The 13202-nt window shown below is 57.7% G+C and overlaps 1 protein-coding gene across 3 annotated transcripts in view; it reads right to left on the bottom strand.

Annotated features, from left to right (window-relative positions):
- HHIPL1 (HHIP like 1) overlaps positions 1–13202 on the bottom strand; it is a 31108-nt gene that overhangs the window by 10448 nt on the left and 7458 nt on the right. For all 3 annotated transcript variants that reach the window (XM_078447865.2, XM_078447863.2, XM_078447864.2), the window contains 5 exons: positions 11619–12265; positions 8876–9019; positions 6367–6695; positions 5740–5866; positions 2379–2524 (listed from right to left, as the gene is read on the bottom strand). In XM_078447865.2, the coding sequence (XP_078303991.1) occupies positions 2379–2524; positions 5740–5866; positions 6367–6695; positions 8876–9019; positions 11619–12265 (1393 nt within the window). The remainder of the gene's footprint in view (positions 1–2378; positions 2525–5739; positions 5867–6366; positions 6696–8875; positions 9020–11618; positions 12266–13202) is intronic.

Genomic DNA, 13202 nt, shown 5'->3' with positions numbered 1-13202 from the left:
TCTCGGGGCCCCTGAGAGTTATGAGCACCTAGATACTCTGAGCAAATGTGAGTTCTTTCTCTCCTCACCCTCATCCCGCCCCCTGGTTCTTGCTGCCAGAGGCACCAACGCCCAGGAAATAGGCTTCATCGTTCCCACCTTACAGATGAGAAAACGAGAGGCTCAGAGAGGTTAAGCGGCTTGTCCAAAGCCACACAGCTGGTGAGTGGTTACGCCAGGCCTGGAACTCAGGAATGTCTGCTGCCCCCAAGTCCTCCTTCATCACGGTAGGACACATGGGTGCTGGGAGGCCCAGACACAGCCCACGTGGTGATTCAGTGTGACAGTTCGGCCATGCTAATACTTCTGTCATTGGAAGAGTACGGTGAAGAGTTCTCCCAAGGATGGGGGTGGTCCCCCAAGGAACCACTAAGTTGGACAGAGAGGTGAGAACTCAGAGGAAGGCATATTTGTGGGGACAGATGCAGTCAAGGAGGGCTGCATGGGGGTGGGGTCTGAGAATCAAGGCCCAAGAAACTCAGGGAATTCCACAAAGGGGAAGACGCTTGCGGGGGGGGGGGGGCAACTTGTGTAACTGGGGTAGACCCAGCTGTGGTGGGGAGCCTGGGGCTGGGGAGGGCAGGATGCTGAGTGCTCAATGGCCTCTGACCCCCCCCTCCAGGAGTACCAGCCCTGCTTTGGTGGGGTTGGGGTGGTAAATAGGTCCCCAAGGTGATGATGCAACCGTACCCCAGGAGGACAGCCCCTGCTGGAGAGAACCCATGTCATAGGCATGGATTTGCTGTGCAGCCTTGGGCTGTGACTTCCCTCTCTGGGCCTCTTTCTGAAGAGTGGCCCCTGGGAGCCCCTGTCTCCTCCCTGGCCGTGCAGCCCTCACACCTACACTCCAGGCCCTGGGAGTGACTCGGGTCTCCCTGCACATGCCACTGCCTCCTTCTGGAATGCTCTTTTCCACGGTCAGTCTTCCTTTGGCTGACCAAGCTCGAGCTCAAGGCCCTGGGAGGCCTCTGGGGGCCAGGCTGGGTACAGTCCCCCCACCCTCACCTCTGTAAGGTGATGGGCTTGGACCAGGCGCACTCCTTGGCTTGTCAGCCTGGTCTGCTGGGAGCCACAGCACCCCCCCCCCCGGCGCCCTACCCAGGGCCACACTGCCCTCTTCTCTCTGCTGCGTGGACTGTCCCGGAGAACCCCAGGCCAGCAGAGGTCCTTGTGGCCAATTTACAAATGTCAGGAGAACAACTGGAGAGGTAGGAGCCTGAGCCCGGGGCTGGGGGAGGACTGTCTGTGTTGGACCCCAGGGCTCTGTGCCTTCCAGGGGTCGCCCTCCTGAGCTCACCAGTGTGCTGGCCCTGGGCCGTGTGGTTTAGAGGAGCCTCCTCCTGGCTCTCCATTACTTGGTGTCACTCAGAGGGCTGAACAAGGGCCCCTTGGGAACTGCACCTTCCAAGTCCTGCTCCTGGTGGGGGGGTGGGGGGGGGGGTGGAGAGGGCGCCCCTCCTTCCAAAACACATTAACCCCCTACTGGCCGAAAGAAAAGGCTTTCAAGGCCCAGTGGGTTTGGGAGGGCGGTGGGGGCTGGGGCTGCCCTTTTGAAAATTTAGACTGTGACGGGTGTCATCCAACAAAGGTTTCCCAGACTTAGGCCTGGGGGCTCTGGGCCCTAGGCCCTGCAGGGGATACCCCTCCAAAGGTCCCTGGGTGGGCGTTGCCTAGCAACCCTGCCAAGCATCCCCCAGGCCCCACTGGGGGCCCCTCGGCTTTTGTCCAGGGACAATCGGGGCCAAGGACAAAGGCAGGAGGCTGGAGCAGGATCCAGCCTCCATGGCCCCTCATCCTCTCCCCTCCCTCCCTGTTCCTTGCATTGAAAATACAAGAGCCTGAATGGAAACCCACTAACAAGAGTGTCCACAAAGGGTGTTCAAGAGGGCGGTGTCTACCCACCTTCTGAGGACTATGTGGCTTAATTTTACAGGCCAGATTTCTTGGGTCTTCACGAACCCAGGGTGGTAGAGGTCTGGAACACAGTCCCCCCCCCCCCCCCCAACCAGCCTGCATTTCCACCATCATAAACCCTTTCCCGGTCTGCTCACTCCACATCATTATCTGCAGCCTAGAAGCGGCCTTGCAGGGAGAAGCGGGATCAGGGACACTGTTCCCATCTTCCGGATGGGGAGAAAGAAGCTCGGGCTGGTGGGGACTGATGTCCCAGCAAGGTCTCAGGCCACTGCACACTCGCTCCCCAGCCTGAAGGGGATTTCAGGCCCGAGACCCCGTCCCTGGAATCCCAGGCCCAGAGGACCCATGGGGTGGGGGTGCGGGGGATCAGTCCGGGGCCTGTGGCCTGGACAGAGAGGCCTCAGGGCCTCAGGAGCGCTCACCAGCTTCATCCTCTGCAAAGGAGATGATATGAGGGTGGTAGTTGTTAATGAGGCCTGGGAACGCACAGGTCTGGCCTCGACCCATGCAGATCTCGCTGTAGCGCCACTGGCCCGTCTCCACGTTCTCTCGGAGGGACATCAGACGCCTGCAAAGAAGGAGGAGCCGCGGGGTGCTGGCTGGCGTGCTGCCCAGGGGAACCCAACCCACAATCCCTCCATCCACTCGTACTATTCACGCAACAGGGACCATACGTCATTTGCGGGATCCGGTGTAAAATCAGCATACAGGACCCCTTGTTCAAAAACTACCAAGTATCTCAATACAGTGAGAGCAGAACTTGACCACTGTGCGGTCAAGTGTGGGCCCTTCCGAGCGTGAGGTCTGTGCATCGGCACAGGCTGCACACCCATAAGGCTGGCCCTCCATGCTCCTTGGTGGTCTAGCAGTTAGGATCTCATAAAGCGGGCCCCGCCGCATTCTTCACTGGGCACGTACTATGCACCAGGAAAGGGCCGGGGGAGGAGACAAACCTGTCCCCTGCCCCCCTCAGTTTAGCCCCACCCACTGACCTGTGGTCAAGAGCCTCGGAATCCTCCATGCCTGGTGGCCGGAAGTTTGTACATACTCTGGAGCCGCCTCCACTTTGGAGATGCTTGGGCATCTTCAGAATATGCTGATCTTGCCCCTTACTCCCTTCTCCCCCCGTCCATCACCAGGCCCTGCTTGGACATGCCCTCCTCCGGGAAGCCCTCCTGACTGCCCCTGCGCCGGGCTCCCCCAGCACTGCACACAGGCTGTCTGAGGCTGCACTCAAGTGGACCCGGCGTGGGCCTGTCTCCCTGACTGGGGCGCAAGGGAATTTCAGCTCTGTTGCCCTCCCCCTGATTCAGCAGAAGGGCTTGGGAAAGGCTGGCAAAATTAGTGGAATGTGTGTGGTCACACACACATTCCAAGAGACTTGGACACTCTTGGGGGACAGCAGACGGGAGAAAGGAGACTCAGACAGAGAAACAGAGGCTTCATGGGAAAGCTGAGTGGCAGAAGCGGATCCTAAGGAGGGGGCGGAGCTTGGAGAGGATCCAGCATCCAAAGGCCCAGGTCAGGGTCTGGGTGGGGGGCTGACACAAACCAGCCTCGGGTCAGCAGCCTGCAAGAGGTGACAATTCTCTGGCCAGCCTCAGGCTTCCTTATTTCTTTATTTCTACTCCTGGGGAACCCTGTTTAGCTGCCCTCAGGTGGAGAGGCCAGGGTGGGAAGAAGTAAGAGCCACCAAATAGTGAGTGGATGCTAGATTCTAAGTGCTGTGTGCGTATTAACTGATTCGGTCCCCAAACCCTAGGAAGCAACTACTATTCTCGTGTCCATTTTACAGATGAGGAAACGGAAGCACCGAGAGGTGAAGTCACTGGCCTAAGGTCACACAGCTAATAGGCAGGCGGGCCAGGATCAGACCCAAGCCACCTCAGCTGCACTTTTTTTTTTTTTAAGATTTTATTCTTGGGATGCCTGGGTGGCTCAATTAATACAGTGTCCAACCCTTGATTTTGGCTCAGGTCAGTCACGATCCCAGGGTTGTGGGATCGAGCCCTGTGTCAGGCTCAGCACTGAGTGTGGAGCCTGCCCAGGATTCTCCCTCTCCCTCTGTCTCTCCCTCTGCCCCACCCCAACTCGTGCATGCACGCACTCTCTCTCTCTCTCTCTCTCTCTCTGAAAAATAAATAAGGGGCTCCTGGGTGGCTCAGTCGGTTAAATGTCCGACTTCGGCTCAGGTCATGATCTGGCCATTGGTGAGTTCAAGGCCATGTCGGGCTCTGTGCTGACAGCTTGGAGGCTAGAGCCTGCTTTGGATTCTGTGGGTGTGTGTGTGTGTCTCTCTCTCTCTCTACCACTCCCCTGCTCACGCTCTGTCTCTCTCTCTCTCTCAAATAAATAAACATTTAAAAAAAATTAAAATAAATAAATTTTCATTGAAAAAAAGACATGATTCTTAAGTAATCTCTAAAAAAAAGCTTTGCTTGGGGTGGCACCCGGCTGGCTCAGTCTGTAGAGTATGTCACTCTTGATCTTGAGGTCGTGAGTTTGAGCCCCACGTTGGGGGTAGAGATTACTTAAAAATAAGATAAAATTAAAGCAACTAATTATTTAAAAAATTTTTTTTACTTATTTAGTTAAATGTTTAAGGTTATTTATTTTGAGAGAGGGAGCGTGCATGCATGAGTTGGGGAGGGGTGGGGGGGGGGGGAATCCCAAGCAGGCTCTGTACTGTCAGCATGGAGCCCGACTTGGGGCTCAAACTCACGACCTGAGTCGAAACCAAGAGTTGAACACTTAACCGACTGAGCCACCCAGGCACCCCCGTTTATTTTTGAAAGCAACCTCTACACCCGATGTGGGGCTCAAACTCACGCCCCCAAGATCAAGAGCTTCCTGTCCCTCCAACTGAGCCAGGCATCCCCCTCCCCAGCAGCACTTTTAAGCTTTGTGCCAGGTGTATGTCTTGCTTGAGGCCCTGTGGTCCTCAGTTTCCTCCTCTGGACAAGGGGAGGATGAGGCGGTCATGGGCTCTCCTTGGGAAAGAGTCTGACCCACAGCAGGCTTAGGAGGTATGCTCACTTTTCTCGCTCCAAAATCTGATATATCCCAACCCTCACCCCATGCGCGCGCACGCACACACACACACACACACACACACACACACACACCCTTTAGGGTCTTAGTGAGTGAGATGCCGCTGGCAAAGAGCATGAGGACTGGGCAACAAGACTCCAGGGGCCCCATGGTCAGACCCTGGCTGGAGCCCCATCCTCCCCACTCCAGCAGAATGACCTCTCTGGCCTCTTCTGGGCCAATGCCCCCTGGAGCCCCGGTCAGTTAGTACAGCGAAGGGTCCTGGTTTCTTCAGAAGCCAGGTGGCCCAGAGTGTGTGCAGAAGTTGTTCATGCCCTCCCCCTTCCGCCTCTGCCCCTCAGGACTGCTGTCAGGCCTGGAGCCCGGGAACCTCAAGTGGGAGGGGAAGACCGATGGGTCTGCACTAAACAGGCATCCCGTCTTGAGTGGCGAGCTGTGCCCTCACGGTGGTGCCCGAGGCAGCCAGCAAAGCTCAGGAAGAAACCAGGAGAAAAGGGGGCGGGTTAGGGTGTCTCCTGAGCTGTAACTCCAGACTTCCTCCCAGAGGAAGAGACCTGCTTGCCTGGCCCTTGAAGGTCCCCGTCAGACAGCAGCTGTAGAGAGCACGTACCTGCACATACTCACATGCCCCTGCCACTGTACCCTCGCTTTTTTACACAAACGCGGGGGCAGCGGCCAGAGACACTCAGGGCAGTGGGGCTGCTCGGGCACAGGAGCCCATGGGCCACTTACCCACTCATAAAATCGCCGAAAATGTAAAGGCCGTTCAGGTTGGGGTACTCACAGCCCCGGTACACGTAGCCTCCGGTGACCGATTTGCCCAGTTTGTGCGGGTAGGCGAATATCGGCAGGACATCATCTGCAGGGGGGCGGAAGCTGGGGGTGAGCATGTGGGTTCCCTGGAGGCCAGCCCCCCCCCCCACAATGAAGTTTGGTAGGTGGGCTGAGTCTGGAGGGGCAAGGGGATGGGAGGTCACCAGGAGGGCCAGAGTTGGGGCCCCTTACAGCTCCGGGAAAGCAGGGAGTCGAGCATGGGTGTGCGGGAAGGGGACGGGGCGGGAGAGCTAGAAACAGCCCAGGAGCGCTGGCGAGGGAGAAGAAGGGGAGATCCAGGATGGGGCGGGGGAGGGCGCGGCCGGGCAGGGAGAGCGCACTGGCGCACACCCCCTGGGGTGGGGGACGGATCCAGGACCAGCGTCCGCGGGGGCGCGCGGGGTGGTGTCCACGCGACACGGGGTGGGGGCGGGAGGGGCACAAGGGAGGCGGCGGGCACGACCATGGCGGGGGCTGGGGGTGCAGATCCGGGGAGATGGGCCCCGGGGGAGGGGGGGCGCGGAGAGGGTCCGGGATGGCGGTCACCGAGGGAGGCGTTGGCGCACAGCTTGCGGTCGTAGCACTCGTAACCTTCGCGGGCGCGCCAGCCGTAGTTGCGGCCGCGCTCCACCAGGTCCACCTCCTCGAACTTGTTCTGGCCCACGTCTCCGCAGAAGAGGCGCCCGCGGCCCGCGCCGGTGGCCGGGTCGCCGCGGTCGAACGAGCAGCGCCACATGTTGCGCACGCCCAGCGCGTAGACCTCGGGCCGCGCGGCGGGGTCGTCCACGAACGGGTTGTCGCGCGGGATGCGGTAGAGCGGGCCGCGCTCGTTGCGGTCCACGTCGATGCGCAGCACCTTGCCCAGCAGCGCCGACCTGCGGGCCGGGCGGGAGGAGGCGCGGCTCGGGGTCGCCCGGCGCCGGGGCTCTCGGGCGCCCCCGGCGGCGGGTGCTGGGGCCAGGTCAAGGCCAGCCTGGAACGTGGCCGTGGGGGAGGGCCAGGGCCCTGGTTCAAGCCCTCCTTAGCTGCTTACCAGCTGGGTAACCTCGCTCACTGCTCCAGCATTTATCTGGCACCTTCTTACGGGCCAGGCTGCGTGGGAAGCGTCGCATATACAAACATACCCTCTAACGCCTCAGCTCGAGGAGAGCAGTTCCGTGATGCCCTTTTACAGACGCGGCAGCTGAGCTCAGAAAGGCCGCATAACGTGCCCACTTGCCACACCGCTAGTAAAGGGACAGCTGGGATCCAGCCCAGGCAGCGCGGGAGCACAGAAGCCCAAGCTCTTTGCCACCACGCGCTTTCCAACTTTCCCACGCCTGTCTCCTCACTGTAAGGTTAGACGCTCCCTCTTTCCTGCCTCCCTACGTGGCTGTGGGGGTGGGGGGGCGTGAAAATACTCCTAAAAAGGACTCGTATTTACAGTTTTCTTTCAACACCCAGCAATCGAAGTCAGGAGCATCACACAAGAGAACAGGTCAGGGCTCAGGGAAGGGGAGCCAGGTGGCCCAGAGTGTGTGCGGAAGTTGTTCATGCCCTCCCCTTTCCGCCTCTGCCCCTCAGGACTGCTGTCAGGCCTGGAGCCCGGGAACCTCAAGTGGGAGGGGAAGACCGATGGGTCTGCACTAAACAGGCATCCCGTCTTGAGTGGCGAGCTGTGCCCTCACGGTGGTGCCCGAGGCAGCCAGCAAAGCTCAGGAAGAAACCAGCCTCCCTACGTGGCTTTCCTGCCTCCCTACGTGGCTGTGGGGGTGGGGGGGCGTGAAAATACTCCTAAAAAGGACTCGTATTTACAGTTTTCTTTCAACACCCAGCAATCAAAGTCAGGAGCATCACACAAGAGAACAGGTCAGGGCTCAGGGAAGGGGAGAGAAACCTCAGCAGATCTCAGCAGGAAATAGGAGGCTGGTGCTCTTTCTTTCTCTGTCCCACACCCCGGGCCATCACGGGTGGGCAGCACCACCGCATGTCATGTCAGAGAACCAGGCAGGCCTGAGGGCCCGTTCAGTTCACCACCACCCCCCCCCCCTCCACACCCACCACCCCTACCTCAAAGATGAGGTCTTCTTCAACCCCACCCAAAGATGCCCCACCCTTAATCCCCGATTGCGGTCTTTTAGGTTTTGCCCCAAGGTGTCCCCCCTCCACACGCTCCAGCCTGCTCAGCACCAAGCCACGGATCACACTCCTGAGCCCACACACTGTGCAGCCGGCTTCACTACAGAAGGGGGCCAAACTCGTCGCTGCAAAATAATGTTTTAAGTTCTGTCCAATTATCCACAAATCCTTAATTTCTATTTTCCCAACTACATCTCTAAACACATCCCAAACATGAGAAAGCTTCAGTGATTCCTACACCGTCACGTATGAGAGCGCAAGTGACAAATCATGAACGTTTAATTACTGTAATCAACATCACCCTCGCTATTTTTACTTTCTGGGCTAAAGAAGATTTTGTCAGTTTAGCTAAGAGAATGGAGGAGGCTGCCCTAGATATCCTCGTCTACACTGTGTGTGTGTGTGTGTGTGTGTGTGTGTGTGTGTGTGAGTGGAATAATGGCAGGCCATCCGCTCAACCCAAGAAGTAGATACCTAACAGCAAGACTATGCCTCGGTTTCCAGGCCGTATGTGGGTGACCCGTGGGGCAGGGGCCCTCCTGCCCTCCTGCTCCAGCCAGCTCACACTCCCCATTTGGTTCTGGAAGGACCTCTTTCCTTCCTCTAGTTCAAGCAGGGCTGGGCTGCCTTCCAATAAAAGCCCATCTTCCCAGAGGCTCTCTGATGTCACTTATCAGGCACCTGGGACAAGTGGGTTCTGTGCCTGGTCCTCAAGACACAGGATTGCCTTTACTCCTCATGCCAAGCCTCCCCTGGAGATTATTATTATCCCCTCTAACTGGGGAGTGGAAGCGACTTGACAGGAGTCCCCAGCTGCAGACTGAACTGGGGCCCAAAGCCCTTTCTACTGCCCTGCACTGTGTGGCCGAGGAAGTAACCCCCCTCCTCCAGGAGAGTATGTAAACCAACCCACCAGCCAGCCCAAAGCAGAACGTACTTGTTTTGGGCATTTCCGAATTTGCCAAAGGGGTCTCCGGCCATCCCGCCGTCACCAGTAAAGATGTAGAGGTACCCGTCGTCCCCAAATAGCAGCTGGCCCCCGTTGTGGTTGGAGGCTGGTTCTTCGATCTCCAGGATTATCCTAAAAGGAGATAAGCCACCCCCGCCAAACAAACATAAAAACAACCTCAGCAAAAACACAAAAGAAGATCACAGCAATAAAATCTCTTCTCTCTTCGATGCCATTTCCCAGCTGAAAAGACTTTTCATACATTTTACAGCAGGTGACTTTTAGAAGGATCTATCTAGGAGTCTGGGCGAGGATGATTCACTCCATTGTGCTAGTGGGGAACTGGAGGCGCAGAGGGGTTAAGCAAGTGGCCCAAGGTCACACAGCCCATAGGGAGCCGAGCTGGGACTAGGACTCAGGCCTCCTCACCGCTCCCCACCGCTAGCTCCCCAGTTACGATTATGCAACCCTGGCGACCCAGTCACCGGCACAACTGGTTTCTTCTACACGCCCCCTTCATTTGCTATGTACCATAACTTCCAAGGAGGTGGGTTGCTGATGTGAGCTGTGCTCAACTACAAACTCGCCCCTCGGCAACTTCCTTTACTGCCATGGCAGAAAACCCTCCACTACGTGGCCAGCCAGCTGGCTTCTGGTTGGGGTCTGCCAATGGAGAGTGGAAACCAAGAGGCAGGGGGAAGCCACGCTTCCCTGGCTGCTGGTGCTGCCTCCAGAAGTGGGAGGTGCAGGGATAGGAAGAGTGGCTCGTGAGTGCGGACTCTTGGGTTTCCACCCAGATATCTTGGTACCAGGCAGCAAACTTAGCAAAGCCAAGAACTTTTCCCTTCTGTTCCTCTGGCGTCTTGTAGCTACTAATCCTCACCCTTTTCCTCCTCCGGATCCTCCCTTGTAGCCAAGGCCTTGTTTGCTTAGGTTTTCCGGGACAGGTCACTGACTTCGTGACCCCTTATTTTAATACAGGTAAGAAAAACCAAGGCACAAGAAGGTCAGGTAACTTGAATCCAGGGCTTCAGGCCTCCAGAACCAAGACCTTCCACTGAAACCAACACACGTGAGGCCAACACATGTGACCTGGTGAGCAAAACAGAGCCCCAACCTCCAAGTCCTTCCAGGAAAGGACAGCTCAGACCATCAGGCCTCCACCTCCCGCTGGGATCCCAGCCCTGGGAATGGAGACTGACAGCTGACTCGGGCAAGGACGACCACTCGGTCCTGGTCCCTCCCTGAGTCAAGTTCTAGCCTGGTACTTGATAGGTCCCCAGAGGACCCTCATTGAACACTCACTCCGAAGTACGTTCATCTGTGTTTTTTGTGTCCCACCTTCAGTTTTTATCAAGAGTCACTTTCTAGAAGTCACCAGTGAAGCACATCCATTCAGTCCCTCTGTCTCTCTGCTCCAAGAGCCGTGTGATCAACCTGGTATCTCTTGGAGAACTGGTTGCACAGCCTCATGTAAGATAATGAGAATTACGTTTTCTCCTTTTGCTCCGGCTGCCAGGATGCTCATAGTCAAAATTAACGCAGCCTGACAAGACCTACATTAGCCCTCACATGAGCCAGCATATTTGATTCATTCTCCTTTTTATACTTTCAATGTCAAGATTTTCCAGTTTTATTAAGTACATGATGTGCCATTATTTGCCTCAGATCAGTCCTGGTTCTGCCCCTACCTGTTTTCTGCTTCAGAGACTCTGACCCTGCAAACTACATTTCCCATGCTCCTTTGCTGGCTGGCCTCCAGCTAGGGTCAGCCAATGGAAGGCACTTGCAGGAGATTGGAGGGCGGGAGGAAGGGAGAAGCCAGGGTATTTCTCCCCATCTCTCTTTCTCCCTCTCTCTCTCTCTCTCTCTCTCTCTGCTCAGCCAATGTCTTGGCAGTAGCTGTACCTCCTCTCTGGCCACAACTCCCCCTGCCCAGGCCCACTGTGGTTCCAGCTTCCACTGAGTGGCCCAACTCTCTCAGTTTGTCCTTGAAAGAGGTAGAGGCAGCCTCCTCCAGCTGGTAAACTCAGAGTTGCCTTCCTTCTCCCCTGGGCTGCTCTTTCATTTTTATTGCCTCAGTAGCTAACTCCCAGCATCAAATCTTGCCTGCTGAATTAGCTGGTACCAGGTTTATTTTCCTGTTGGACCCAGACTGATGCATATGTCCTTCATGCTACGCCGGGTCAAAGCGGTTTTGAACACGGGGTGGGGGGGGGGGGCACAGATAATACACAGAAAGGAGGCTCATGTTGAAAGGTGCAGAGAAACCTGCTGGGGGAGGCGGAGGGAGCAGAGGGTCCAGGGGAGGAGAAGTGGAAGGTGGGGCTCGGGAGACAGACACACGGGGATTCGAGGCCAGCTGTGTGGCCTAGCAGGTCATTTTACCTGTCCAAGCCTCCCCTTCCTCACCTTCAGGATGGGGAGACTACTCGGACTCTCCCTGGGCTTTAGGAGAATCAGATGGAATGAACCACCCGCAGTGGCTGATCCAGGAGTCTGGACGTGATCCTGTGATGCTGTTCTGCGACTGTCCTTCCCCTGAGCCCAGGACATGGGGCTCGGCCCCCTCCCTGGCTGTGACAGAGGTTTTAGCAGCTAGGGCAGGTGCACACCGTGGATTGGTCCGGTGGCACCGTCGCCGACCTGCGGGGCCTGGCGGCCGGATTTCAGCCCCGCCCTCACCCCACCCCACCCCACCCCACCCCACCAGGGCCCCCAGGGCAACCACCTCTCAGAGTTGTGGTCCACGGTGTTCATGTCGTCCGCGGAGACCCTGAACTCGCTGATGCGGATCCACTCGTCGAAGCCGACCCCCACCGAGTAGTAGACGTAGAGCTTGCCGTTGTGCCGGAAGCCGGGGTGCAAGGCGATGCCCAGAAAGCCCCGCTCGTCGCCCTCCCAGGGCGAGGTGAGCACCGCCCGGCTGACGTTCAGGAAGGGCTTCTCCAGCCGCGAGCGGTCGGGCAGGTAGGCCCACACCAGCCCCACCTGCTCGGCCACGAAGAAGCGGTGGCTGCCGTCCCGCGCGTGCACCATGGCCACGGGGTTGCGCAGCCCGTTAGCCACCTCCTCCAGGCACAGCTGCAGGCAGCCCTTGGCGTCGGCCACCACGCGGCCCAGGTTCGAGTTGAGGTTCTCGTTGACCAGCAGGCGCGGGAAGCAGTAGTCCGTGTCGTCCAGCGACAGGTAGCGGCAGAACTTGGCGCGGTTGCCCTCCAGGGCCCAGAGCTCCCGGTCGGGCGACAGGTGGCGGAAGAGGCCCCGGCACGTCTGCCACATGTCCAGACAGTAGTCCTCGCAGAGCCCCGGCACCGTGCGCAGCGGCGTGGACGGGTCCTCGGCGTCGTACAGGTGGGCGGCGTAGGGTGAGCATTCCTGCGGGGACAGGGGCGGTGAGGATGCGCGTGACCTCTCCCGCCTCCTAGGGCCTCAGGCCGCTGATCTGTAAAATGGGGCCCCCATCTGTCTGGCAACACGGTGATCTCAACTAGGTAGCGGCAACCCTGGGCCTCCTAGCTCCTCACCTTCTCTTCCCCTTGCCTTAATGCTTCGGTTAGACCAAATGACCGCAATATTGCTACCACTAACAGCAACCCTTGAGTACCTACTGTGTGCCAGAAAGGGTCTGGGGCACCCTTTTGTTAATGTATTAAAAAAACTTAAAAAAAATTTTTTTTAATGTTTATTTTGAGAGAGAGAGAGAGTGTGTGTGTGTGTGTGTGTGTGTGTGTGCGCGCGCGCACACACACACACACACACACACACAAGTGGGGGAGGGGCAGAGAGGGAGACACAGAATGGGAAGCAGGCTCCAGGCTCTGAGCTGTCAGCACAGAGCCTGACATGGGCTCTAACCCACAAACTGGGAGATCATGATCTGAGCCAAAGTCAGATGCTTAACCGACTGAGTCACCCAGGCGCCCCTGAGGCACTTTTCTATACTTCCTCTTTTCATATGAAGTCTCCACCCCGTGTCTGCGGGACTTACTCCTTCCTTTATTTAGATCCCCACTCAAGGGACACATCCTCAGAGAGATCTGCCCTGACCACACCCAGCCACCCACCCCCACCCCACCCCCACACACACCCCTCCCCACCCCTGCCCTCCACCTCCTGGCCTCTGACTCTGCTTGAAACAAACACCAACCCCCCACTCCAGGCGCACCTGGGTGGCTTAGTCGGTTAACCTTCAGACCTCAGCTCAGGTCATGATCTCGCAGTTCCTGAGTTCCAGCCCTGTGTGGGGCTCTGCATTGACAGCGTGGAGCCTGTTTGGGATTCTCTCTCACTCCGTCTCCCCCTTTTCCTCCCC

Source organism: Panthera onca, chromosome B3 (assembly GCF_046562875.1).
Source record: "Panthera onca isolate mPanOnc1 chromosome B3, mPanOnc1 haplotype 2, whole genome shotgun sequence".
Lineage (NCBI taxonomy): Eukaryota > Metazoa > Chordata > Mammalia > Carnivora > Felidae > Panthera > Panthera onca.
The sequence above is the reverse complement of the archived record's forward strand: the minus strand, read 5'-3'. Positions and strand labels throughout refer to the sequence as shown.